Genomic DNA, 27,085 nt, shown 5'->3' with positions numbered 1-27,085 from the left:
CATAATATAACACTGATTTCTACCCCAAGGATTACAAGGCAGGGTCCCCACTTCCCAGGAATTTCCCCCCTACTTGGGGGATGGGTGGATGAATACCTCACCCATCCAACTGGCAGACATTTTCAAAATCACCACCCTTTCAGGAAGGTTTCCGCAGATCATCCCATTCCTCACCTCTCCCCAACAGCCCTCCAAAACTCTACTATAACTGTCTCTGATACAAGGAAAGAACTGCGAACAGCAGCCGAAGCTTGAAAACAAGAGTAACCTGGGCCAAGGGCCAGGGGGGTCTATTTTTAGAACTAGTTCTCATTGCCTGTTTATCTTTCAGACTCAGCCTAATGTCTTCCAGGCGACTGTGAAAGCTATTTGGCTGGCTTGCGGAGGAGAGGAAGAAGGTGATCTAAAACCAAACAGCAGTGGCAATGGTGATAATCATTCAGACAGTGTGTTCTCATAATTTCCCCCAATGTACCCTCAGTGGCCTTTAATTCCTGCAAAGCCACTTACCTAGGATTTATTCAAGCCCTTCCCAGCTACTTCTAATGGCTGTGGAATTTGGGCAAGTCACAAAGTGAAGACAATTATGGATTTCATAACCCATCAAGTCTGACCAGGGTACTTACAGTCCGTCCTGGCCTCAGTTCCTCCTAAAATAGTGGTCTAACATCCCATCTGTAAACACGCTTTGGACACTAAAGCGCCCTCTACAGATGAAAGTATTTAGTAATGAAGCTCCTTTGTGCCTAGTTACTCAGGAAAAGGCAAAAATGCATTCAATTATCACAGAATTTGGTGAGCTATTTTAATCCACTTAGAAGTCGAAAAGAAGGACCAGCGTTGTGCTCGACGTATATTTCCTTTCAAAGGACAAAATAAGTGGCCCCTGGAATTTCACCGCTTGTAAAACGCGCCGCGGAAAACCCTGTGTAGGCGTGCAGGGACTTAACTCCTTCCTTTCCGCCCGCCCAGAAGGACTTTTAAGGGCGTCCTCTCCTGACTCCCTGTCCATTCGCTCCAGTTTAAATCCAGCAGCCAGATTCCGTCTTGCCCGATCACCCTCCAGTTCTGCTGGCCCCTATGGAGTTTCTGGGGTGGTCGATGGGCAGATTTCCGCGGCGGACCCTGGGTCAGCCGCCCCCTAACCCTCACGGTCCACCTTAAGGAGCCTCCGCGGCAGGGAGGAGAGGCGGGTGTTTTGTTCTTATAAGGAGGAAAAGTTTCTTTGACATCTAGGAAATGAGTAACTCTGAAGTCCTCTAGAGCCCGGCTGATGGGGGCCAGAAGGCGGGAGCCGGCCGAGGTATCGCCGCCCCCGCCCCTCTAATTGTCGGGCGGGAAGCTCAGCCGCAGCGGCGGCCAGCCAGCGGATTCCGGGGCCCCCGAGACCCGCGAGCGCAGCCGGGACTCGCGCAATCCCTCCCGCCTCCGGGAGCGGGAACCGAAGCCGAAGGTAAGTACTGGGCCCGCGGCCGCGAGGCTCTGCGTCCTCCCGGAGCATCTCGTGGCCTGGAAGGGAAAAGAGGGACCAGGCGGAGCTGCGCCGGAGATGGAGGCGGATTGGAGCGGCGCGCCTGCTCTGCCCCCCGGGTTGGGACTGACTTGAGGGACTGGGATACGGCGCCCGAGTACAGGCGCGGGTTGGGGGGAGGCTGTCCTCTCCCTCTTCGCGCCGTGCGGGGTCCTGCCTCCCAGCCTCTCCTCTCTGGCTTCTCCCCGGCCGCGGAGACCCCAGTGAGCGCTGCCCGTTGCAGCCCCGCGCGGCGGCAGCGCCTCCTCCCGGCCCACCGAACCGCGATGCCGGAAGCGGGACCACGTTGTTGTTTCTACCGCCCCGAAGATCCGTTACTTTGGACCGTGTAAGCAGAGCTCTGGAGCTGAAAGAGTAGTCGAGTCCTGCTTCTTAGCCAGCTCCCTTCCATCCTTCCTTCCCCCTCCTGGAAGGAGAAAGTAGGTATGAAGTCTTTGTTTTCTAGTTTAACGTAGTGAAGCCATGAGGTTGCTGGAGGCAGGATAAAGCCCCCGCCGCTTCCTCTTTCTGGGCTATTAGTGGAGGAGACCCCACGCCGTGCAGAACTTTCTCTTGGGGCTGCTGCTAGTCTCCATCTGCTCTTTAGTAGCATCCCAGACCCTTTTCCAGAGTTTCCAACTTCCTGGCTGCGATTTGGAGGAACTCGGATGCCCCAGGACTGGGCTTCCCATCCAAAACGCTCCTTTTCTTTAAAAACAAAAGTGCTGTGTCCCAGGAAGGGCAAGTATTTTACTGAACCCCTCAGGGACCACACTTTGCCTTTTGCTCCTCTGAAAGCTGTGAGAACCATCCCTCCTTACACTCCCCCTCCTCCCCAAAACTAGAAGAGTACCAAGTACTGGTGGATCCTGGACCCTGTCCTTTTGAATCTAAATCAGTTCAGAGTCCTGTTTTGGTAGGGAGGAGGGAGTAGGGAGGTTCTTCCTTTGGATTTGACCCAGGGTTCTTCCCTTTCATAAACTAGTTCTACTGCTGAGTGGCTGCCAGGTAAAGCAAACCTGTGCAGGGTGCAGTCCCAGGTCCAAGCCATCCTTGCAAAAAGGCCTGGTGCACATGCAGAATTGCTGCCATCCACCCCTCCTTTATAGCATATTGGGCTGTGCTTTTGAGTCCTCTCTCCAGCCTACAAGCCTGAAGTGGCTTTCACTGTTTGCTGATTCCCTGTGTGCTGCTGCTGCTCCAGGCTGTCCTGCTCTCACATTTTCCACTTGTGGGTAACCGTAAAGTGGTTAGGCTGACTCTCTAATGGAAAGAGTTTTGTGCAAGTGCCATCCTCCAGCTCGGTAATTTTCAAAGATGCAGTTTCAGGCTCCAACTTTCGGGTGGCAAGGATTTGAACTTTTAACCTCATGCCATCAGCCCAGAAGCTGTCACCAAGAATGCCACCCAGCTCCTGCACCACACATGAGAAGAACAAAGATGAGAGTTTGTGGGTGAACTTTTTATCTGAGGGCAAAAAATGGAGGAACTTCTGGTAGAGGCTTCTAGCAAAATTGCCCACCTGAGAAGGTTTTGTCTGGGAGGAACCTGGTCTTGTGTTTTTTTCTTTCTTGGACCCCCTTGGGATCAATAAAGGGAAGAAGATGGAGGATTCTGTCTGGAGGAGAAGTATCTCTGGGTGGAGGGCTGGAGTGCACAGCCCTGTTCTCACCTGTCCGCAGGGGAGAGGTGGAATGCCTGAGAGTTGGGAAGGTGTTTCTTGTCAGGGAGAAGGGAATGACTGGCGGTATTTCCTCCAGAGATGAGAAACCTAGGGGAAGGTGGCTCTGGCCTTCAGGAATTTCCAACTTTGTCACTCGAGAGAAAGAGGAGACTTGCTCTGTCTGGCCTCAGAGATTCACAGGGTGGGAGAAGCAGGAGATGGATTTTACTGACTCAGAAATCAGGAGGAACTTGCTGACAACTGGGGCACCTCAGTAGTTAAGGCGCTGCCGTCACTGTCAGGAGACAGGTGGCCATCGACAATTATGAAGGAGAGTGTCCCTCCAGAGTCCAAGACTCTGTGGCTCCATGTTTGGGGTGCAGAGTCCCCTCAATTGGAGGGCAGCCCTGGGGGGCCCTTGGGGAAAGCTTTACCCCACGAGCCTGCTAAGGGAGGGGTAAGTGCTCCAGATGTGCTGGACAGCTGAGGAGCAGGACCTTACTTGTGGCTGGGACTAATCTTGTCTTGCTAGGGAAAGAGATGTAGCCAAGAGAGTGCCAAGAGCTGACAATAGTAACCTCCAAGACTGCTGCTAGCCTGTTCCATCATCTGCATGAATTAGAATAAGGTACTTCCTCTTAACAAGAAGATGGCACCTTGGTATCATTTAAAAAACAGAGACCTCATCTGGGTGGACAGAGCCAAGGCACATAGCTGTGCAAGCTGGCATGTGAGCTTGATTCATCCTTTCCACTCTCCCAGCCAGGTGTTCTTGAGCAGTATACCACCCATACAACCGTACACAGCAGCCTGATAACCAATTATTGAGGGCTTAACATTTGCCATTTTTTTTTTCACCAAAATCACTTGGCCTGTATTAACTCATTTAATCTTCTCAGTAGCCCGGTGACATAGGTATTGGTATCCCCATTCTATAGTTGAGGAAACTCAGTCACAGAGAAGTATAGTGTTCAGAAGCCTGAAAGTCACTGAGCATTCACAGAACAATAAGCAGGTGAAGTTTCAAAAGCTAGTTTGGTTGAGGCCCCTCATGAGAAAGAGATAAGAGCGATTGCTCTTTATCAGAGGAAGGAAACCCACTGTCAGCTCAGATGGAGGAAGATGGAAAACTTACCTGGCAGCTGAAGGAAAGGAAAGAGAGGCAGGGCTGGCCCAAGCTTCAGATGTCTTTCCTTTTTAATCACTGGGCAGTGTGACATCGCACATCCAGTCTAGGGCCTGTCCTGAGGATGATGAGTAAGTGCTGCCTGGGTGTGGTGCAGAGGAAAGGGGCCATGCAGGGTCCCTGACCTGGGCAGAGAATGCCTGAGGGAATGGAGGATGGAAGAAGTATCTGAACACACTGTCCTGACACTTGCAAGCTCTACAGCCCCTATCCCTGGCCAGTGCTGCTCGTCTGCCCTTCCCAAGCTCATCCAGAAAGACTTTCCAAAACTGCATTTCACAGCGCTGTGTGTATGATCACTTATTTTTCACCCTAAGCATTATTACAGCACTTAATTAGCTGGAAAGGAGCATTTTATTACCTACTGTCTATGCTGCTGCTGCTGCTGCTAAGTCGCTTCAGTCGTCTCCAACTCTGTGCAACCCCATAGATGCCCATGAGGCTCCCCCGTCCCTGGGATTCTCCAGGCAAGAACACTGGAGTGGGTTGCCATTTCCTTCTCCAATGCATGAAAGTGAAAAGTGAAAGGGAAGTCACTCAGTCGTGTCCAACTTTTAGCGACCCCATGGACTGCAGCCTACCAGGCTCCTCTATCCATGGGATTTTCCAGGCAAGAGTACTGGAGTGAGGTGCCATTGCCTTCTCTCTCCATCTACTGTCTATAGACAGTATTTTGTAAGAATTAAAGATTTTAAAATTAAAATAATAATAATAATAAAAGAATAGCAGAAAAAAAATAATAAAATAAAAATAAACAATATAGACTTCTCAGCTAATGGGAAATTCATCGTGGCCTTGGAAAGGGTCGACTGGTACCTAGCCGATTTCCCATGTCATGTGACCTTTCCCAGATTCTGGCTCTTAGCTGCACACATTCAGAAACCCTGTCTCCACAATTTTCAGAACAGTCTGGACTTGAGCTCCTGAGTCATCTACAGAGAGCTCTTGTACACTACAAAGTGTACAAATAGAATTGCTAGAGTATTTGCAAGAAGACTTTGTAACCATTGTAGAGCCAGTGATACTGGCTTCTTGAGTCCTGGGCAAGCCACATGGGAAACTAAAAACCAGAAGGCAGCTTGTGCTTGGCAAAGCTGGATTCAGGTCAGGGGAGGCAGAGGGCAGGGGCAGCAGTGGTCCAATAGCATGGACTCTGTTCACTTCTGTGGCCCCATCACCAGTTGAGAGATGCCTGCCAGGTAGACCAGCAGTCCTATATGTTATGTGTATCTCCTTCGCCAGTCCCTCAAGGGCAGTGTTTGCCAGTAGGATGTCCCCCTGTCCTCTTTCATAATTTAGCATTTTTTATTTTATTTACTTATTTCATTTAGTGCTTTCTAAGCAGTAGCTCCCAGCTACATTAAGTTGTATTTGCATAAGTTAAATAACTAGTATAAAATTTCAGGGTTGTACGTTCAGGCCACAGGGGTAAATGCAAACCAAGGAGATGGTCAGGTGGCCTGGATGGGTCAACAAGAAGTCAAGTATAGAGCAAAGAAACATGGTCCTTAGTCAACACAGATACTCAACGAACTGGAAGGGCCAGGACTGACCACTTACTGCAGCCCCGGTGTGAACATGAGGGTGATACAGTCCTAAGTCCTTGCTTTGGCTGTCTGAACCACCTGGCCTGCCCAGCTGGCCTCTAGATTTAAAGGGTTCTCCCTGGTCTCTGTCCAGGCTCCCTCATGGCTTTTCTTTAGAAAGCCACAAGCCTCCAGGTGCCCCAGAGCCAAGGAGGTATGACTCACATCGACCTTGACTTAGGGCAGGCTTGGGTTGAGTCCTGGCTCCAGAGCTCAGGAGTTGGGCAAGTGCTTTGACTGTTCCAACCCTCGGCTCTGTCATTAGTAAAATGTGGACAACCCCTCACAGGGCCTGCTTATGAGCCACTGTGATGGTGCCTGGTGCAGACCAGTCTCTGGCTGGTATGAGCACTGGAAGACAATGGAGGCCAATGGAGGACCAGCATTCTCTGCTCGGTTGGGACCTCACTTCCCCACTCCTTCCTCCTCTTAGCTCTGGGCAAAGGGCAAGGCCACAGAGACCCAGACTCTCCCAGATGTTGAAAAGGAGATTGGTTCCCTGGTGTGGGGTTCATTCAGAGCCGAGGGTAAAGCTACCCATCCAGACCTTTCCACCAACACTAGGAGAGGGAAAGCTGGGTTTGAGGCATGGCCTGAACAGGCACCCAGAGGGGAGAGAGGGTGAGGTTTTTCTGGGACAGGAAGAGGATTGTTTGGTTGTGCCCACGAGGTGTACAGGGTCCACCTGGGCAGTTTGGAACCTGGGATGTCTTCCTGTAGGAAGCTCAAGCCCCTTCATCCACGTGGCCCACCCCGTGACATCAGCAGAATGGAAGCACCTCACCAGTGACATCACTGTTGCCCAAGGCAACAGACACCTTCACCTTAAGTTATACTGGGAGGAACAAGAACCACCCAACTGTAAAACACAAGTTGAAGGGAAGGAGCGCTGCAAGTGCTTCATCCACAGGTGTGTTCCTCGGGATGGGCTAGGGGAAGAGGGCAAGGCTGCAAATCCGAGGTCTGGGCTATGAGCCTTTTGGTGGAGGGTCTTTGGGCCTTGGGTTTGCTCCAGGCCTGAAGTACTGACAGCTGCCTTCTTGTTTGGGTCTCTGAGCTGCAACTCAGACCAAGAAGGATGCCTCCTGAGGGGCTTCTTGTGGCTTCCATGGCTCTGAGCCTCGCTCCTACAACCTGAATCAGTCCGCAAAGGGAGTATGGTGAGAGAAGACAGGAGTAGCGATGGGGAGGTCAGAAAAGGGGCTTTCCCTTCTTCTTCACCTCCTCCCACTAAAGGAAAATAAGAAACATGGCCTCCTTCCTGGGGAGGCTGACCTAAGAGAGAACCTTCATTCATTGATGGAACAAGTATGCTCTTACTGTGCACCTACAAAGTGCTTGACACTGTGCTGGGGCTTCAGTAGCCTCACGGAGCCTTGTGATCAGATGCACACAGAGGAAGATTGTGCAGAATCCACTGCCCCAGGGGTGGCTACCAACTGGAAATAGAAACAAGGTTTCTGAGGCTGCCTCTCACCCAGCTCTGGCATGCCCCATGGAATTCTAAGTGGGTTACATGAGACCTGTGGAATCCTTTCCTCCCCAGCAGTTGATGTAGGAATCTGAGGGTGTCTGAGATATACTGGAGATTTGGTGAGTGGTGTTAGCGAGGACAGCCGTGGGTGTCCATGGTGTCCTGCCTAAGGACAGAATCTGACAAAGTCTGAGCATCAATGGTGAGAGGACAACAGGCAGACCACCAAACCCAGATCCTCTCTTGCTCTGTGATATTGCCACACAGGACTCAGTTTCTTTGTCTGTTTAATGGGGACAGTAACAACCAGAAGCAGATAATATTCAGTGCACTTGAAATCCTCTGATGGAACTCCTAAGAAAAAAAATTCAAAGCCCACAATGTTTAACAGACTCACTGCCAGGTGAATAGCACAGCAGGACCCTTGCTGTGCCCAGGAGGAGGGGCTCCCCTTTGTAGCTCTCCTGGGCTTCCTCCCTCCAGGTCACTTCCCTGCACTGCGGATGCAGGAGGGTCTCCTACTCCTGCCTCAAACCTCAGGGAGGGGGTTGTCCTTATAATTGCCCAGCTGGTTGATGCAAAACCACGTGCTCATAACAAACAGTTCTCCTGGGAGCTTGTTTCAATAGCCTTCTTAGTAGCAGTCTGGGGACCCGCCTGGAGTTCCTGAAAAGGTCCTTTGTTTGCTGACTTTGTTTCAGAGTCACTGAGGAGGTAGGCATGCCTGGGCCGGAGGGGAAGAGAGCGGGGATGCCTGGGCTCCACCCTTGTGTGCCTCCTCTGAATGCCCCCATGCATCCATTCCTCTTCCTCCTAATGCCTCACCCCTAAACACACTGCCCAGGGTCTCAAGAGACCTCACTCCTCTTTCCGCATGCACTGCAGAGGAGGCTTCCCCATCCTTTGAACTGAAAAGCCATCTCAGATATCCAGGGTCACACACCCAGAATCTCTGGATGGAAGGAGCATCATAGCTTCATTAAGTCTGACTCCTTGCATCATGCCCACATTTCACCTAAATTGTCACCTGTTTTTCCAAAAGAGCCTGGTGGGCTACAGTCCATGGGGTCGCAAAGAGTTAGACACGACGGAGCACATTGAGCAAGAGAGTTTCCCTAAATGGTACAGGGAAGGAAAGCTCATAGGCGCATGTCTGATGTTTCACAGGTCACTGAGCAGCACAGTATGACGGAAGGACCAGGGGCTTGAAAGCTGGGCAGTCCTGGGTTCAAATCCCAGTTCCGCGATGTTGGTGTGGGTGGCCGCCCCTCTCTGTGCCTCCTTTTGAGGTTTGTTCTGAGGATGATATAGCAAAGTAAAGTGTTTTGCATCATGCTTGAATCTGAATAAGTGGAGCTCGTCGTCAGTCGTCAGTCGCTGTGTACTAAGCCCTCCCCTGGGTGTCAGGGCCCTGCAGCTTGTCTGGTGTCCTCCAGGAAGACCAAGCTGCTTTTCACTCTACCAAGGACTGCTCTTCTGCTTCTTCCCTTGCCTGATTCGCATCTCACCCTGTCATCCTCCATTTGTCTTCCTTTTCTCCAAGGCTCTCCAGCGAGGAGGTGGGTGTCAAGGGGGAGAGATAGCTGAGGGTCAGATAACTTGTGTCGGAGTTCATTTCTGGGACGTCATTGTGGTCGGTGGTGGTGGTTAGCCAGCCTGCAGTTAGCAGAAGGCTGTACAGACCTAAAGTGGCTGTGGTCTCTCCCTAGGGGTGTGCTCACATTTCCCAAGGCACTGACCACTGTTAGGGCTTTACTTTGCTTTTCAGATGGCAGGGTGCCTCGCAGGGGGGAAAAAAAATTTTTAATTTACTTTATCCAGGATGCCCCGCTCCACTCCCATTTCAAATTCCTCCTCCAGGGAATACAGGCAGTGAGGTTCTTTTCCTAGTCCTGCTGACTTCATTCATTCATTCAGCAAGCATCCATGCAGCACCTTTAATCAGAGACCAGCATTGGTTTCTCCTAGGTGCTCAGAAATGGTGGAGCAGTTCTCATTGTTGCTGCCAGATGGGCAGGCAGGGAGCTGTGAATTTCCCAGGTGCCAAACTTCCTGCTCTCCCTTGGTGGCAGCCCCTGGGGCCTTTACAAGAAAGCAGGAGGTAGAGGTGACAACTTTCCCCTGACCCCGGGCTTCTGGGGATGCTGCAGGAATGTAGGCCATCTTACCTCTGCCCAGAGGAGTCCCTAAGATGCAGCCAGCAGGATTTAACAAATCAAAACGGAGACCTGGCCTCCTCACCAATACCAATGCCAGTAACAATGTCCTTTACGGAGCACGACGTGTGGCTGCCATGCCATGAAGTAGGTGCAATTGTTATAGCAAGTGGGAGAGCCAGGATTCAAATCCAGGCCTCTGATTCCAGAGTCTGGCCCTTCTCCAGGAAGCCTCTACAAAATATTAAGCCCTTCTGAGCTGAAGAGCTTTGGGCTATTTCTTTCTGGGTGGCCTTGGGGTGGCAGGATGTCCGGTGAGCTTGGCAGTGGCAGTGGCAGTTTGCAGCGCATCCCAGCCAGACCCGTGTGTATCTGAATTGGTTCTGGGACACCTACTGTGTGCCAGGTGTAGCCTGGGGTAGAAGCTAGGACAGAGCGTGGACATCCTCACAACAATGTCATCATTCCAACCCTGTGGCTGGAAAACCTTGTGGTCGTAGATGGTGGTTTTGTGTAACTCACAGGGAGGGTGACTGTGTTCCTGGGTGATTTTGCAGGTCGTTCTTCTCACAGTTCCTAGGTCCCCCTGGAGGAGTCGGACTGGTATGCTCTGACTGGTGTGGCCCTGGTGAGGGAGGTCCCTGCAGTGGAGAGCCCAGCCAAGAGGGCCAACCGCAGCTCTTATGTTTTTTACAGCTGGGTAGGCCTCCTTCTTGCCTTTGAGTCTCTTGCTGTTCCCCGTTATTAAGATGAAAGGGGTCTTTAGATCTTTGCAGTCACGAAGCAGCGTGACTCTGTGTGTGTTTGTGTGTGTGGTGTGTGTGTCTGTGTGTCTGTGTGTGTGTGTGTCTGTGTGTGTGGCCCAGAGCGCTTCCTTTCCTCCCCACCTCTCCCCCCCACTCTCAGCCCAGCTGGGGCCCGGACATTGTGTCAGGTACGCCCAAGCCTCAGGGGACCAGGGTGGGAACACAGCCTGGGCTTTCACTGTGGTGGGGGCCAGTACCCCCTTAAGCCTGAACAGAGTAAGAGGCAGTGGGGAGAGGGAAGAGGTGGGGAGAGGGGGAACTGGCTGTTCTGTGGCCGCAGAAAAGCCCCCGGGGCCCATCTCTTGTGCCCAGAGAGGCCCCGGGTGTCTCCCTGAGCTGGGCTCTTTGTTCCAGCCCAGGAAAGGTGGCTGCTGGGCACCACCGACAATCTACTTAATCCCTCCATCCCCTGCTCAGCTCTGAGAGGGGCCTGTGGGCGGGTGGCAGGGGCCTGTGGGCGGGTGGGAGGGGCTTCCCTTCCCTTCCCTTCCCTTTGTTGTCCTTTGTGTTTACTCTCAGCTTCCTGCTCCACCCCCTTGAGTCCCTCCCCTAAGCCTGTGTGTTTGCTGTGGTCTGGAGCCTACTTCCCACCGCCTGCTGCAGACCGCCCTCGGTGTCCCAAAAGCAGGGTCTGCCCTGAGCATTTGCTGCGGTGCTTGGAGGCCTGGGGTGTAGAAAACACAGGATGCAGGGAGAGACAGTGGACAGTCTGGGGAGCCCTGGTGTGGCCACCCTACAGTGAGTGTTCATGTTCCCTCCGGGTAGCTGCTGTTGGGAGTGAGATGGGGCCCAGGGGCAGAGGAGACTTCCCAGAAACAGCAGTTTAAGCCAAGCCAATGTCTGACAGTCAGAAGGACTGCTTCGCTGTGGGACACGGTTAGTACTGCACTTCTGTTGTTAAAACGCACCCTGTAACTTCAAGTTTAGAAACCTGGTGTGGGAATTGGGTTTCAAGGGAAGCCCTTGGGTACACACCCGCTGTAGGAAATGCATGGAGGGTGTTTATAGACGCCTCTGGAAAGCTAATGTCTCCATGTGCAGGGTGTAAGCCAGTGGGTCCCCAGGGTCACCATGTCCTTGGCACAGTGAGCAGGCGGCCCTGCATATGGTCTCTGCCAGGAGCTCTGCAGAATGTCAAGGCACACAGGCCCACCTTGACCCCAGAGGAGCCCAACCACAGAGGGCAGTGGGATACGACCAGAGCTCAGGCCAGCAGCCCCTTGTGATGAAGCAGCAGCCTGGGTCCCCTGGGGAGATAGCAGGGTCCAGCACCGCAGGCCTGGCACAGGCCTCTGGCTCCTCTGCTCTCTTCCTATTGTGTGACCTTGAGCAATTGGTCAACCTCTCGTTGCCTTGGACTCCTGCCTGGGAAATGGGGCTGCTGCACAGGCAGATGAGCCAAGAGCAAAGTCTTGAGGAGCAGGGCTCTGTTGGGTCCCTACTTGGGTCACATTTCTGGAGACACCATCTACACTAGTGCCAGATGCCCGCCTGCACTTGAGAGGTTTAGTAAATAGGCTATCTGTTCCCCATGTTCGTCCATCCCCTTCAAGAAAAGGATTTGTCTCGAGTTGGGGGAAGAGATGATCCAGAAGACTTTGGGAAGTGGTTTCTGAAATGGGCTGACTGTGAGGACCGTACGATGGGGTTAGGTGTGGACATTGTAGGAAATGGTGGGAAAGTAATTCTAGGAGGTGTTCAGAGAACAGTAGATAATTTGAAGTGGCCCTCGCGGGAGGGAAGGGAACAAAGGGCGTCCCCTGACTGAACTAGAGCTCAGATCTGTGTCTCATGGACTCAGGATCTCCCTGAAGTGGGGCAGGGAGACCTCCAGGGCCTGGGCTACCTGAGGTGGCTGGAATTAGGGGAGAGCTCAGAGGAGCTGATTCCAAAGGACCACACCCGGCCAGGAGGGAGAGCCCTATAGTGTGGCATCCTCTGCTTGGAATCCCAGGTGATGGCTGGTTTGCTGCTGGTGACCAGCAGAAATGGGAAGCTGGGTGGCCAAGCTGGGATGCGCTGTGAGACTGCACTGGCCACCTAAGGGCTGTTGTAACTGAAGATCACAAATGTGGTGGCTTGAAACAACAGGATTCTGCTCTCTCTTAGCTGTGGAGGCCAAAAGTCTGAAATCAAGGTACTCCAAGGACCACACTCCCTCCAAATGCCCTAAGGAAGAATCGTCTCTTGCCTCTTCCAGCTTCCCATGGCTCCAGACCTTTGTGGGCTATGGTGCATCACTCCAACCTCTGCCTCCATCTTCCATCACCTTCTCCTCCTTGTCTGTTTTCTCCTTTTCTGTCTCTTTAGAAGGACAGTTGTCTTTGCATTCAGGGTGATCGGGAAGTGTCTCACCTCAAGATGCTTAATTAAATTACATGTGTAAAGACCCTTTGTGCAAATACAGCCCCATTCATAGGGTCTGGGTATGAGCACATGGACTTGTCCTGTTGAAGTGTGCCATTCAACAGCAGTAACTTATATTCCAGGAGCCTTGGGAAGGATGAATGAGAGAGGAGGGTGTAGGCCCCAACTCAGGACTGCCAGGGGAGCCCTTCCTTGTCTCTGTGACTGCAGCCTCCTTGTTATCCCTTAGCCTCTGAGACCCCAGGCCTTAGTCTGTCTGTCTGTCTCTCCATCCCAAGAATTTTACTGTGATTTTCCATGATGCCCTGTGGTTCAGGGCCTTGGTGGCAGGGAATTCAGGCAGCACGGCTGGACAGAAGGAGGCCCTGTCCTTCTTGGGAGACTGATGGCTTCCCTGCCTTGTCCATCCCTTGCCGCTGAGGGACGTGCATGGGATGCGGTGGAGGAGCAGGAACAGGAGGGATGTGGGCTGTCCCATCCATCTGGGCAGAGTCCAGGCCACTGTCCTTGCTGCACCCGGGCTGGCCAGCTGCTTGACCCCAGTCCAGAGGATGGGGTTGGCATCCTGGTGGCATTGTGGAAGCGCATCCCTCTTCTGAGAGTGGGCCTGGTGGAAAATCCACACTCTGGCGGACGTGAGCGGGCTCCCTCAAGGAGTCTGGCCAGTGTGGCCACAGCAGAGCTCCCATCAGTGGAAAGGCTGCTCCCCACAAGTGTACAGTTCCCATGGGCCCATCGGTAGGTAGTCCACCTCCCCGGGTCAGGGGGGTGGGGGCTCTGCTCTCTCCCTTGTTCTGCCCTGCTTTCCCACCCCTACCAGGGCCAGGGCCAGTCTTAACCCTGGCGTGTCCCTGGGTTAGGAAGGGGTGGTGAGGGTGCAGCTCTCAGTCCTGGGAACCACAGGCCTTGGACTGTAATCTGAGTGCTACTCAGTGCCCGCACATTAGGCCACACGGTCACTCTCTTTCCTTCTCGTCCCTGGAGAGGCTGTGGGGAAGGCGCATGCAAGCCCCAGGCACCGGCTGGTTAGGATTAACTGAGAGTGGCTGCTGAGGCCGACTGGAAAACACTGGAATGGGGTCAGCACTGGACTAGGAGTGAAAAGTTGAGCGGAGTGAGCAGTGGCGGGAGGTATTTCAGGGAGTCCCGGATGCAAAGGCGCTAGCTAGCAGGTGGCGGTGTGGCTGAGGGGGGAAGAGTGAGGAGAGTCCTGGGGTCACAGGCAGCCTTGAGTGGAACGCTGGGTGGGGAGTGAGGGGCAGCAGTGGGCAGGGAGAGGAGGCATGTGAGGGGTGACAGACTCAGGGTGGCCCGCTGATACAGTTTATTTGGCTCACATGGATTTCAAAGAATTTTTGAAAGAGTGGACAGCAGAGTAAAATTGAGATGTTGGTCAAAAGCAGATTTCTGGCTTCTCTTGGAGGAAACAGCAAAGATCATGCCATTTTGGGTGCATAGAACATGCAGTGTGGTGGCTTCCCCAGAGAAGGCCTGAGTGGCCCAGTTGTCCAGCACCTGCCCTGAGCCAGTTACGTAGGGAAGTGTCCCCTCCCCACTCCATCCCTACATCAGCACCACTCCTGCGCCCGGGAAGGCGAAAAAGAGATAAAGGAAGGAGCCCAGTGGCCACAAAAGTGGCAAGTCTGAGGAAGTGCCAGGCTGAGGCCAAGGAGGAGGTCCTCCCCCCAGTGGGAGGGGCTAAAGGTGATGCCGTGGAAGGTGGCGGTGCTGCAAAGACACTGAAAAGAGGAAGCCCTGGCGGCCCAAAACTGCACCCTTTCTACCCACTTTCTCAACTAATTTTGGTCCTCTTCCTTCCTCTTTCCCCCGCCCCTCCCTCTCTGCCCAGGCCTCAGGCTGGCCAGCACCCAGTTCCCACCCCTAGAGTTCACCCTCTCCCTGAAGTTCCCCTCCCCCGTCCGCTTGCAGGGTGCAAGTGAAGAGACCCCAGCCTGAAATGCACTGGTGGAGGCTGTCTGCCCTGCCCGGGCGGGACCTCTCTCCTCTCCAGCAGGGGAGTCCCGTCCTGAGAGGCGGCAGCCAGTGCCTGCGGTGTTGCCCTTTATGGCACCGTCTGTGCTGGGTCTGTCTGTCCCCTGGCCCAGAGTGAGGCGGCGAGGAAGGGATGTGTGGAGACCCATCACTCACAAGGCGGGCCATTCCTCCCCAGTAGGTGATAAGCCAACTCCCACTGACATGTTGGGCGCCTGCAGGTGTCCAGCCCTGAGTGTGGTGCCTGGAGGAGGTAGGGGTGGGGATGGAGATGATGTTCAGCTTCGAGCCCTTGCTGGCACTGCAGGTAGAAAGGCAGGGACAAAGCATAAACCCACACAGTAAAGAGCAGGGATGTGGCCTGACCCACAGGGTTTGGAAAAGGGCAGGCTCCCCGGAGGAGGGACCCCTGAGCCGGCCCTGAATGGTGGGTGCTATTGAACAGCAGGGAAGCTGGTCAGACACCAGCATGGGATATGGCCTCTGCCAAGAGAGAAGAGTGGAATCGGGCATGAGACAGACAGACCGTATGTCACCAGGACTCAGACAGCCTGCTCCAGGGGCCCAAACTGCAAACGAAGACTTGGGGTCAAACTTGCACTCTGCATTCCACCTCTCTTTACTTATAGTCCTGTTTCTCCAAGGCCTAGGAAGCTTGGGGTCAGCCAACCTGATGATTTTGGTGGTTGCCACTGGCAGGGAAGCCAGGGAGGTGTCACCAGGCGGGGGAGGTTTCCTATCAGCCCCTGGGGGGATGGAAGGAGTAAAGCAGAGAGAGGAAGACAGGCTTCATCACAGACTGCAGTCCAGGAAATCTTAGAGGCCACCCAGTGAAGCTGGAAAAGGAAATGGCAACCCACTCCAGTGTTCTTGCCTGGAGAATCCCAGGGACGGGGGCGCCTGGTGGGCTGCCATCTATGAGGTCACACAGAGTCGGACACGACTGAAGCGACTTAGTAGTAGTAGCAGTGAAGCTCCCTGACCACCAGTCTCTTCACAAGATAGGGATGCCACAACCACCTATCTGGTGTTCTGGAAATTAAATGACAAAACACACGCAGAGTAATTAGCTTCCTGTTAGCTGTTAATGAAAACATCACCTTTCACTAATCCTCTTCTGCTTGTGAGGGGCCACAGTCTGCCTGGACCACTTCCACCTTCACCCACTCTCCCAGTCAGGTGTGTCTCCTCATTATGCCTCAATTTCCCCATCTGTAAAATGGGGCTTAGATGAGTTCCACTCTAAATTCTGACTTTCTTAAATTTGTGGATTTATTTCCCCCTAACAACATGTATCTCGTTGGCTAGGACTGTGAAACTCCAGCACAAGGCCAGGGACACAGGAGGGGTTCAGCCCAGACTTTGGACAGTTTGGGTCTCCTTTAGCCACTTCTTTCTTGGAAGGCCCAGAATCTAAGCAACAGGAAAGGGACTCCAGTAACCCCACAGGACCTGGGCTGTCAGTCGTCCCCCTGCCATCAGCCCACCTCCCTATTCCATTCTGTAAGGACACACAGGTTCTCCTTTCAGCTCTGAAGATGACGCCAGGGCCTGAGCTACATCTGCCGTGGTAGTTAGCAGAGCTAATTGCATCTGAGAGGCTAGGCGTGAGGCAAACCCTTGGCGAGTGCCAGGATCTGGGCTGCAGGGACACTGGAGTCTCACCCTCCTCCTCCCTAGAAGCCTGCCTGGCTTGGGAAGGGGTGGGTCTCAGACTGGAGTGGGCATTAGAACCACCTAGAGGTGCTGGCCCCACCCCTGGAATTTCTGATCAGCAGGTCTGGAGCTGCACCTGAAAATTTGCTTTTCTAACACATCTCCAAGTGATGTTAGGGATGCTGAGCCACAACCACATTGGAACCACTGTCCTAGGGAGGCGGAGAGGCTGGCTGCTGGGCTGCTAAGAAAGGCACCCCCACTGCTGAGGCCACAGTCAGCCAGCCCCAGGTGAGGGCAGGTGGGTGACAGAGCCAGGCGGGTGTTGATGAACACATTTTTAGGGCTGGACACAGGCTCCTGCTGCTCTCGATTTGTTGTTGGAATTCTGCCTCCAAGGAAAGGGGTGTGGTGGATATGAAACCAGGTCGATGGGCGCAGAGAAGATTTACAGATAAAGAAGTTCCCACAAAGAACAGCAGTGAAACTCCCTCTGAATGTTGTAGCCTGTTGTTCATTCTGTCTGCCTCTTGTGTGGATTGTAGTGTTTTCACTACTGAGGATCACGCCATTCTCATCTTTGTGGGCCCTGTAGCACCCAAACATATTCCTTGCACACTATTAAGTTTGGGAAGATCCCCTGGAGGAGGGCATGGCACCATACTCCAGTATTCCTGCCTGGAGAATTCCAGCACTTTTACTTCACTAGGATGTGCTGAGCACTGCTCACAGCAACCCCTGTAACCTTCTAAGTGGTGGGTGTCACCCCTGTTTCACGGGTGGGTTAACCAAAGCCCAAGATGAGAAGTAATTTTCTAGCCACACAACTAGAAAAGGCACAGCTAGGCTGAGAAAGCCTGCTCTGACTGCTTCCACCAAAGCCCAAGTTACTTCCACTGTGTTCTGTTTGTGCGTGAGCGCTAAGTTGCTTCAGTCGTGTCCGACTCTTTGCGACCCTATGGACTGCAGCCCTCCAGGCTCCTCTGTCCATTGAATTCTCCAGACAAGAATACTGGAGACAATTACCATGCCCTCCTCCAGGGGATCTTCCTGACCCAGCGATCGAACCCGGGTCTCCTGCATTTCAGGCAGATTCTTTACCATCTGAGCCACCAGGGAAGCCCCGCATCCTAGTGAGGGTTTGATAAAATGAAGTGTATCACTATTTTTTTGGCCGTGTGGCAGGCAGAACCTTAGCTCCCTGACCAGGGATGGAGCCTGTGCCCCTGCATTGAGAGTGCAGAGTCTGAACCACTAGATCGCTAGGGAAGTCCCACTATTAACCAACTCTTAGTGGCATTTATTGGATTAAGCTGTGGTGGGGGTGCCTCGGGGGCCTGGAGGCTGTGGAAGTGAGGGACCCACAGAAGGAAGGGGAGGTCTTAGATTTCTCCCCCAGGGTCTGGGGCTTCCAGCCAGGCTCAGAGTAAGGGTTTGAGTAAACCATTGGTCTGGGCTGACCACACGCAGCGCTCCGCCCCAGCCCCGGTGACCCTGGACGTTTGCCAGGCTAAGTTTAGCCGTGACCTGCATGGGCTGCCACGCTCTGTGGGCAGGGGCGGGGGTGGAGAGGAACTCAGCAGGTTTCCTGCCTGCTTCCTGGCAAGCAGACCCACAAAAGCCCTCCAGGTGACCCAGGTTTATATTCAAAACTGAACCCAGCTGGATGTCTCAGACTACATGTATGGGGCAGCCTTGCAGAGGTAAGAGATTTGGGCCAAGGCAGAGGTGGAATACTTAAATCTGGGGGAGAGGGACCCTTTGGTGAGGAGTGTGTGTGTGTGTGTGTGCGCACGCGTGTGTGCATGCATATATCCACAGTTTTGTGAGAGGCTCTAGCTGCTGTCCTGCCCCTGTGGTCTCCAAAAGTCCCAACATCCAGATTCTCTCCCTCATCCTTCTTACCCCCGAGGACCCTGGGGCAGACCCTGGGGACTTGGCTTGGGGAGGGGAAGTAATGGAGGCTTCTAACCCAGCCCCACTTCGTGCAGACTCAGCAGCTCCGCCCTGTTCCCCATCATTTAGGCGCCGCGGGCAAAGCCAGCCTGCACAAAGGGTATCAGGAGCCAGACAACAACTGGGATCCCATCCCATCCCCAGGAGGGCGGAGGTGGTTTAAACTAGAAGTGAGTCAGAGGGAACTCCACCTCCAGGAGGATCCAAGGCTTCGCTGCCCCACCCCACCCCCACCCCCACCCCACCCCACCCCCCACCCTGTTACTGGGGGGAAGAGTGGATGGAGTGGTTTACCGAGGAACAGCAGGCTTAGGGGAGCATTTTGTGCTTTCAGAGCACTTTTGAGCGTGTGTTCCTCCAAACCCTTGGGACTTGGGTAGGGTTGGTGTGCTTGACTGGTGAGATAATAAGCCCCTAGAGGCCAAGGAGGAAGGAGCTGGTGTTGTAATGTGCTTACCCCATGCTGGGCACTGTGCTCAGCACCTGAGTTGGATGGTCTTGCTTAACTTCCCCTCTCTATGAAGGAGGGCCTGCTGTTAGCTCCATCTCACAGGTAAAGCAGTGGAGCCCTAGAGCAGCCAAGTGACTCACCCACGACCCCTCGGCAAGGGACAGAGTCACAGTTCAAACCTGGGCCTGTCTCTACAGCCCAGGGTCCTTTGTGATTCCTGCTCCTTTTGAGTCTTGTTCATAACCTCACTATTGCTAGTGATCTGTGGCTGCCTGCATCCCCTGTAGGGGCATTTGTTTGGCCCACTGCATCTGCAGACCCCTGCAGGCAGGTTCATCTATTATTCCCATCCCATCACAGCTAACCTTTTATATGAAAATTAGCTCAGGGGCAAGCATTTTGGACTTCCCTAGTAGCTCAGATGTTAAACATCCACCTGCAATGCAGGAGACCTGGGTTCCATCCCTGGGTTGGGAAGATCCCTTGGAGAAGGAAATGGCAACCCACTCCTATATCCTTGCCTGGAAAATTCCATGGACAGAGGAGCCTGGCAGGCTGTAGTCCATGGGGTCGCAAAGAGTTGGACACAACTGAGTGACTAACACACAAGCATTTTGCTGAGTGCTTTCCGTGTGTTATTTCCTTTACAACAGCAGGTATTATTATTCCCATTTTACAGATGAAAAGACGGAGATTCTGAAAAGTTGAATGGTTTGTCCAAGGTCACATATCTAGTAGTGCACATGCTGGGGCTAACCCAGTCTGTCCCCTCCAGAGTCCATCCTCTTAGCCTCTCATCACAGTGCTGATTGATCTAGTTGATTTGGAGTTTTGAAACTTGCCTGCCCTAGTTTAGCACATCATCTTGCAGCAGGCATGAGGACATATGCAGGGAGCCCCGTGGAAGCTGTTGGAGAGAGAAGAGGAGGACTTCCCAGTTATAGAACTTAGCGATGGCACCCCACTCCCAGGCTGGTGGCATCCTACCCTGGAAACTGACCTCAAGAATCAGGTGTTGCCAAGACTTGGGCTGTGACTTGTCAGGGCCTGCTTGTGCCCAAGTGTGGCAGTCTGTAGTACAGGCCCTTTAGGGCCTCAAAACGCCCAAATTACCTCCTGACTGACTGCTGCCTGGCATTCTACCATTATGTATGTTGTATGTGTTAGTCGCCTGGTCGTGTCTCACTCTTTGCAACCCCATGGACTGTAGCCGGCCAAGCTTCTCTGTCCATGGGTTTTCCCAGGCAAGAGTACTGGAGTGGGTTGTCATTTCTATTACTAGTACTGCTGCTGCTGCTAAGTCACTTCAGTCGTGTCCGACTCTGTGCGACCCCATAGACGGCAACCCACCAGGCTCCCCCGTCCCTGGGATTCTCCAGGCAAGAACACTGGAGTGGGTTGCCATTTCCTTTTCCAATGCATGAAAGTGAAAAGTGAAAGTGAAGTCACTGAGTCATGTCCAACTCTCAGCGACCCCATGGACTGCAGCCCACCAGGCTCCTCCATCCATGGGATTTTCCAGGCAAGAGTACTGGAGTGGGGTGCCATACCCCTTTATCCTAAAGTTCTGATCCATGTTTATCAGCCAGCCTTACAGTTTTATCCTGGACCATCCTGGTCAAATTTTCCACTGATGTTTCTCTAATGTGGAAACCAGAGCTGGCCTGTTCATGCAATTATCCTGCACGCTGCTCCTTGTCTTGGGGCAGAGAAACTGGCTGGCTGCCCCCTGCACTTTTTCCTCACCCTACCTCCCTCCCAGCCCAACTTCCTCCACTTTCTCCTGTCCTCCATTGACTTCTCAAGTGGAAATGCGTAAGCGTCTCAGTTCACCTCTTAGGCCTGAAGGTAACTACACTGAATTCTGCTGCCGCTGGACCTCCCCACCTCCAACACTTTTGGTTCCTGCTAATGAAGAGGGGTCACCTCTGAGCAGCAGGTTTTGCCCAGGTTAGTGAAAACTCAGGCTATCTACATCCTGGCACTGCCAGGTAGAACCTGCAGAGGTGTTGTTGTTCAGTCACACAGTCGTGTCCAACTCTTTAAGACCCCATGGACTGTAGTATGGCAGCCCTCCCTGTTCCTCATCATCTCCTGGAGTTTGCCCAAGTTCATATTCATTGCACTGGTGATGCCATCCAGAGGTGTTCTTAACCTGCTGATAGATACCTGCTTCTTGGTACCATTAGGGTAAGAACCAGAACATGTGACTTTCAGGGTGCAAATTCAAGGTCAGGGAATGGGGCTCCTATCAGGTCTGTTGGCATGCATTGAGGCAGAGGTGGGGGCTCTTAGTTCTCCAGCAATGACCTCCTTTGTCCATTTGCTTTCCTAGCTGAGGTCCCCAACAGGAAGTGGGTGGGGCAAATGCCAAAAAGGCCAATTGTTACTTCCCAAGATTCCAGCCAGGGGAAAGAGAGGGTATAATATAAGGGTTACTATGTGAGATAGTCCTTCGAAGACTTTAATGTGGATGGTATTAAAATGCAGATTCTGGTTCCGTGGGTCTGGGGTGGGGCCAAGATTCTGCATTTCTAACAAACTCCCAGGGGATGTTGCAGCTGCACAGTCTGAATAGTAAGTATTATAAGGGGTTAGTCCTTATCCCAAAGTCACTTGAGACCTAAAAATCCTGGAGGAGTGTCACGTCTCCTTTCACAATTAAGAAGCCAGGTTAGAAGTTCAGATGACTAGTGAGAGGAAAGTCAATGACTTAGTCACTCTGGTTGTTCCCTAGATCGTCCGGGAAAAGATTCAGGATCAGCCGAGAGAACAGTGTCTGAATTTGAGGTGGGGTCTTCCAATCTGAAGGAGAGGTTTTCACTGGGGGTATATAAGGGCTCAAGACTGTTTCAGCTGCTGCTCAGTAAACATGCTGTGCACCGTGCTGTGTAGGTAGTTTGCATGAACAGTGAATTCATTCATATGATGACCTTCTGGGTGCTCTGGCTCTCCTTTTGTACAGTAAGGAAAGTGAGGCTCAGAGGGGTGAGTTAACATGCCCAAGGTCACATAGCTAATGCAGTGAGTGACAGGGCTGGCTTTGGAACCCAGCCCTTCTGTTCTTAACCACTGCTGCTGCTGCTAAGTCACTTCAGTCGTGTCCGACTCTGTGCAACCCCATAGACAGCAGCCCACCAAGCTCCCCCGTCCCTGGGATTCTCCAGGCAAGAACACTGGAGTGGGTTTCAATTCCCTTCTCCAATTCCTGAAAGTGAAAAGTGAAAGTGAAGTCGTTCAGTCATGTCCAACCCTCAGCAACCCCATGGACTGCAGCCTACCAGGCTCCTCCGTCCATGGGATTTTCCAGGCAAGAGTACTGGAGTGGGGTGCCAGTGCCTTCTCTGCCTAACCACTAGGCTATACTATACCGAGGAATCAGCCATTCACTGAGGGGGAAGAAAGGATGTCTTATACACTATTATTTTGATTCAAGTGTTAGAAAAGAAACTGACTTAAACAAAAAGAGAATATATTGAGAATTCCCTGGTTGCTTAGTGGTAAGGATTCTGGGCTTTCACTGCCAGGCCCAGTTTCAATTCCTATTGACCTCAGGGAACTGAGATCCTGCAAGCTATGCGGTGCAGCCAAAATAGGAATGTATTGATTTATATGACTACAAAGTCCAGAGGTAATGGCTTCAGGCACTGCTGGGTCCCTGTCGGCACCTCTCTCTGGCAGATCTCCCTTTGAGGTTGCTAGAGAGCCAATACCAGGTGTAACCCCTCAGGGTTGCCTGAGCAACCTTAGGCTACAGGGTAAGCCTTTCTCCCCATTGGTCCCAACAAATCCTACCTCTGTCTCCCATTGGCCAGAGCAGGTCATAAACTCATCCAGAAACAACCACTGCCAGGGTGAGGAGGAGTGTGAAGTAGTCAGGCGGGGTTATATCCTCACCCCTTGACTGGGGGTGGGTTCATCCCCTCATCCCCTCCCAAATCATGAGGACTAGGAGTAGAAAAGATTTGGTTCCCAGGGGAAGTGGGTGCTGCTACCAGAAAGAGGACTGTTTGGGCAGACAGAAACAGGTCCACCACTGTGGTGGTTTAGCCAGGATGCTGGTGTGGGACTTCAGGGTTCTTGTTCCCAACAAGGCTGGGCTGTGGGTTGGGTGGGGCGGAGGTCAGTGGGAGGGAACGACAAGGGAGTGGGCGGTGTTGAGGAAAGCTAGGTGTGACCAGTCCTGTCTCTCTGTCTGTTCCCAGGAAAGCTGCCGCCATGGCCCTGGGGCTTTTCCGGGTGTGCCTAGTGGTGGTGACGGCCATCATCAACCACCCGCTGCTGTTCCCGCGAGAGAACGCCACGGTCCCCGAGAACGAGGAGGAGATCATCCGTCAGATGCAGGCGCACCAGGAGAAGCTGCAGCTGGAGCAGCTGCGCCTAGAGGAGGAGATGGCGCGGCTGGCGGCCGACAAGGAGGCCGAGAAGGAGGCATTGGAGCAGGTGGCAGAGGAGGGCCAGCAGCAGAATGAGAGCCGCACCGCCTGGGACCTGTGGAGCACTCTCTGCATGATCCTCTTCCTGGTGATCGAGGTGTGGCGGCAAGACCACCAGGACGCGCCCTCGCCCGAGTGCCTGGGCTCGGATGAGGACGAGCTGCCCGACCTGGAGGGCGCCCCGCTCCGGGGCCTCACCCTGCCCAACAGGGCCACGCTCGACCACTTCTACGAGCGCTGCATCCGGGGAGCCACAGCTGACGCCGCCCGCACCCGGGAGTTTGTGGAAGGCTTCGTGGATGACTTGCTGGAAGCCCTGAGGAGCCTGTGCAGCCGGGACTCGGACATGGAGGTGGAGGACTTCATCGGCGTGGACAGCATGTACGAGAACTGGCAGGTGAACAAGCCTCTGCTGTGCGACCTCTTCGTACCCTTCATGCCCCCGGAGCCCTACCACTTCCACCCAGAGCTCTGGTGCTCTAGCCGCTCTGTGCCTTTGGATCGCCAGGGCTATGGCCAGATCAAGGTGGTCCGGGCCGACGAGGACACGCTGGGCTGTATCTGCGGCAAGACCAAGCTTGGAGAAGACATGCTGTGTCTCCTCCACGGCAGGAACAACATGGTGCACCACGGCAGCAAGGCAGCAGACCCGCTGTGCGCCCCCAACTCCCCGTACCTGGACACCATGCGCGTCATGAAGTGGTTCCAGACCGCCCTCACCAGAGCCTGGCACCGCATCGAGCACAAGTATGAGTTCGACCTGGCCTTTGGCCAGCTGGACACCCCGGGGTCCCTCAAGATCAGGTTCCGCTCGGGGAAGTTCATGCCCTTCAACCTGATTCCCGTGATCCAGTGTGACGACTCCGATCTATACTTCGTCTCCCACCTTGCCCGGGAGCCTGGCGGGGGTACCCGGGCATCCAGCACCGATTGGCTTCTGTCCTTCGCTGTCTATGAGCGCCACTTCCTCAGGGTAACCTCGAAGGCGCTGCCAGAGGGCGCCTGCCACCTCAGCTGCTTGCAGATCGCCTCCTTCCTGCTCTCCAAGCAGAGCCGCCTGACCGGCCCCAGCGGGTTGGGCAACTACCACCTGAAGACCGCCCTTCTGCACCTCTTGCTCGCCCGGCGGCCTGCCGACTGGAAAGCCGAGCAGCTCGACGCTCGTCTCCACGAATTGCTCTGCTTCCTGGAGAAGAGCCTGCTGGAGAAGAAGCTCCAGCACTTTTTCATCGGCAACCGCAAGGTGCCAGAGGCGATGGGGCTCCCTGAGGCCGTGCGCAGGGCGGAGCCTCTCAACCTCTTCCGGCCCTTCGTCCTACAGCGAAGTCTCTACCGGAAGACAGTGGACTCCTTCTATGAAATGCTCAAGAATGCCCCAGCGCTCATTAGCGAGTACTCCCTCCATATTCCCTCAGACCATGCCAGCCTGCCCCCGAAAACTGTCATCTTGTAGAGCATCCACAACCCAGAGGGCCAGGACACAGGGCATCCTTTGCATTCACACCCCTGGGGGCATCTGCAGGCCCTGTCCTGGGAAGACGGCAGGCTTTATGGGGTGCCATGGCTCAGCCCGCAGGGGAAGCCAGACTCTATAGCACAGAGGAAATGGAATTCCAAGCCAAAGCTGGTTTGCGTTCATGCCGTTGGGACTTGCCAGCTGAAGCTATTGTCTGGGTTTAGGGACTGATCCTTTGCAGCTGACTTTTGGATCACTACCAATGACAAAGATGATGATAGAACTCTATGGATTCTGAGATACGGGACAATGCAAACAGCGCAAACAGCGATTTGGGTGTGATTCTTTTTATATCCCAGGTCCAGTCTTTACTTGAATATCAACAAAGGATCTATAGGAATGTCAACAGGAACCCAAGTTAAGACCCTGCACCCTGATTTTCCGGTAACCCTTGGCCGCAGGCATCTGCAGCCAAACAGTGGGCATCAGTATGGGTATTTGCAGCATTCAATCCATAGCCTGCACTATAGGGATCCCCACTGTGGCTGCCATTTTTATACTGTTTGGAGAAAAGACTTAGATTCGCAGCCCAAGTGGCTAACGTCTCTGTTGTACAGAAGTGGGTACCTGGCAGAGAGAAGTTGAAGTTGGCCGTTGTTTCAGCTCCACGTCTCACTCAGGACTCAGGGTGCACCCATTTCTCTCTGCCCCTTCCCCTTGGATGCTGCATTTTGAACCCTCTAGGGGCCACATACCATGTGGGTACAAGCTCAGTGGCTCCTCACCCTCATTTATCTCCACAGCTGGTCTCTCCAGCCACCAGTATGTTGGGAGGTGGAGGCACTGAAGATGGAAGATGAGAGAGAAAGAAGGCCACTCACAGAGTGACTGGGGCGAAGGACAGAGCCTGGTACCTGGGGTGCTGGGGTCTGGCCTTCAGAGAAGATGCCCAGTTCAGAGAAGATCATAGAGATGAGGGATGCCATCACCCTGGGTTTCTCTCAGGGTTCCATTCTTAGGGCAAAGGTTGCCTGGAAGCAAGATCTGTTGTGGAATCCCAGCTCCCCATGCAGACCCCCACATTCCCTTGGTTGTTCATTCCAGTGGGGTTCTCTCACTGCACAGAACCCCCCTTTCTGGATGGGTTTTGCTGGCCACACAGATGACCAGCACCAGCAGAGCCTGACAGAGGCTTGGCTGATGGGACACACAAAGACAGACTAGAGGCGCAGCCCACAGACCTCAGAGAGGGCGCCTTGGCCCTACTGGGCCGCTGCCCCCGGGCAGGCACAGAGCGTGTGGTCGGCGTTGGCCTCCGCCTCCAGGCCTGGCTCAGGGGGCTCAAAGCCGCTCCCTCCTCCGTTTGTGGCTTCACTAGCCCTCTAGGAGCTCCTGTCTTGGCATCACTTCAGTCACCCTGCAGAGGGCCACGCAGGAAGCAAGGATGAGTGCTCCTTCCCCAGCAGTCTCCCTCCAGGGCTGGAGCTGCCCATACCTCCCAGACTCATGCCTGATTCCTTAGGGGTGTCGGGCTTACCATGAACGAAGAAAAGATCCTGTCTCTGCCCCAGGAGTGCTCTCAGCTAGCCTTGGAAATTTCCAGAAGATGGACAGTTTGCCTGACAGGGTTAATTCACAGTGGTTGGCTCAGCTGTGATGAAGCATTACAGACTGTAGGAAGCTGAGGAAGCTTTACATGTGAGCTGGGGTTAGAGTGAGCAGCGCCTGGGCTTGCCCCTCCCCAGGCCCACATGGTCTCCAGCAATAACCCTAAGCACCCATTCTGTGGGGATTCATTTCCAGAGTTGGGGTGAATTTCCTTATTTATTGTCACCCATGCCTTTTCTTTCTGATCTTCATCCTCATCTGATGTACTTTGAAGAGACCCCAGTGACCAAAAACCAGTCTCCTTAAGCCAAGATCAAGCCTCAGTCTCCCCCAGCTTCCCCTTTGCTTCCAGAAGAAAATTCACCGAAACATTACCTTCTGGCCTCTTGTTTATACAGAGACAACAACTCAGTGGGGAAATAGGGATCTTTTATGCACCAAAGCTGCTTCTGAAGCAGGAAGCAGCGGGACTCTTGGTGTTTCATGCTGCCTTATTTATATTAAAGGAAGAATTAAATTCTTGCAAGGAGTAGAAACTGGTCACAGTATTTGTTTTTAACTTCAGGAAATCTGTGAGCTTCCCAGGGCAGAGCTGGGGAGAGGGTGGATTTCCTGTTGACAAGAGGAAGCTTTCACTCCCTTTTTTATTCTTATGCTTTTGGAAAACTTTTAAAAATTGCAAAATAGAGTATTTCTGGCCCATCTCTGAGGCAGCCTGCAGAGTTTCAGAAAGGGCCTTTGAAAGCCAGCTATAGGGTGGATTTCAACACAAAACCCTGTTT

At 53.4% G+C, this 27,085-nt stretch overlaps 1 protein-coding gene across 1 annotated transcript; it reads left to right on the top strand.

Moving 5' to 3' along the window:
- Positions 1 to 1,262: 1,262 nt before the first annotated feature.
- Positions 1,263 to 26,785, top strand: ITPRIP (inositol 1,4,5-trisphosphate receptor interacting protein). The gene is made up of 2 exons (XM_068961435.1): positions 1,263 to 1,453; positions 23,009 to 26,785. Exon 2 carries the CDS (start codon positions 23,022 to 23,024, stop codon positions 24,690 to 24,692), a length of 1,671 nt encoding a protein of 556 aa, XP_068817536.1. The 5' UTR covers positions 1,263 to 1,453; positions 23,009 to 23,021; the 3' UTR covers positions 24,693 to 26,785.
- Positions 26,786 to 27,085: the final 300 nt, after the last annotated feature.

This window comes from Capricornis sumatraensis, chromosome 23 (assembly GCF_032405125.1).
Source record: "Capricornis sumatraensis isolate serow.1 chromosome 23, serow.2, whole genome shotgun sequence".
Classification (NCBI taxonomy): Eukaryota; Metazoa; Chordata; class Mammalia; order Artiodactyla; family Bovidae; genus Capricornis; species Capricornis sumatraensis.
The sequence above is the reverse complement of the archived record's forward strand: the minus strand, read 5'-3'. Positions and strand labels throughout refer to the sequence as shown.

Excerpts from the sequence above, each read along its gene's own strand:
- ITPRIP (XM_068961435.1), top strand. The coding sequence starts at position 23,022 with ATGGCCCTGGGGCTTTTCCGGGTGTGCCTAGTGGTGGTGACGGCCATC.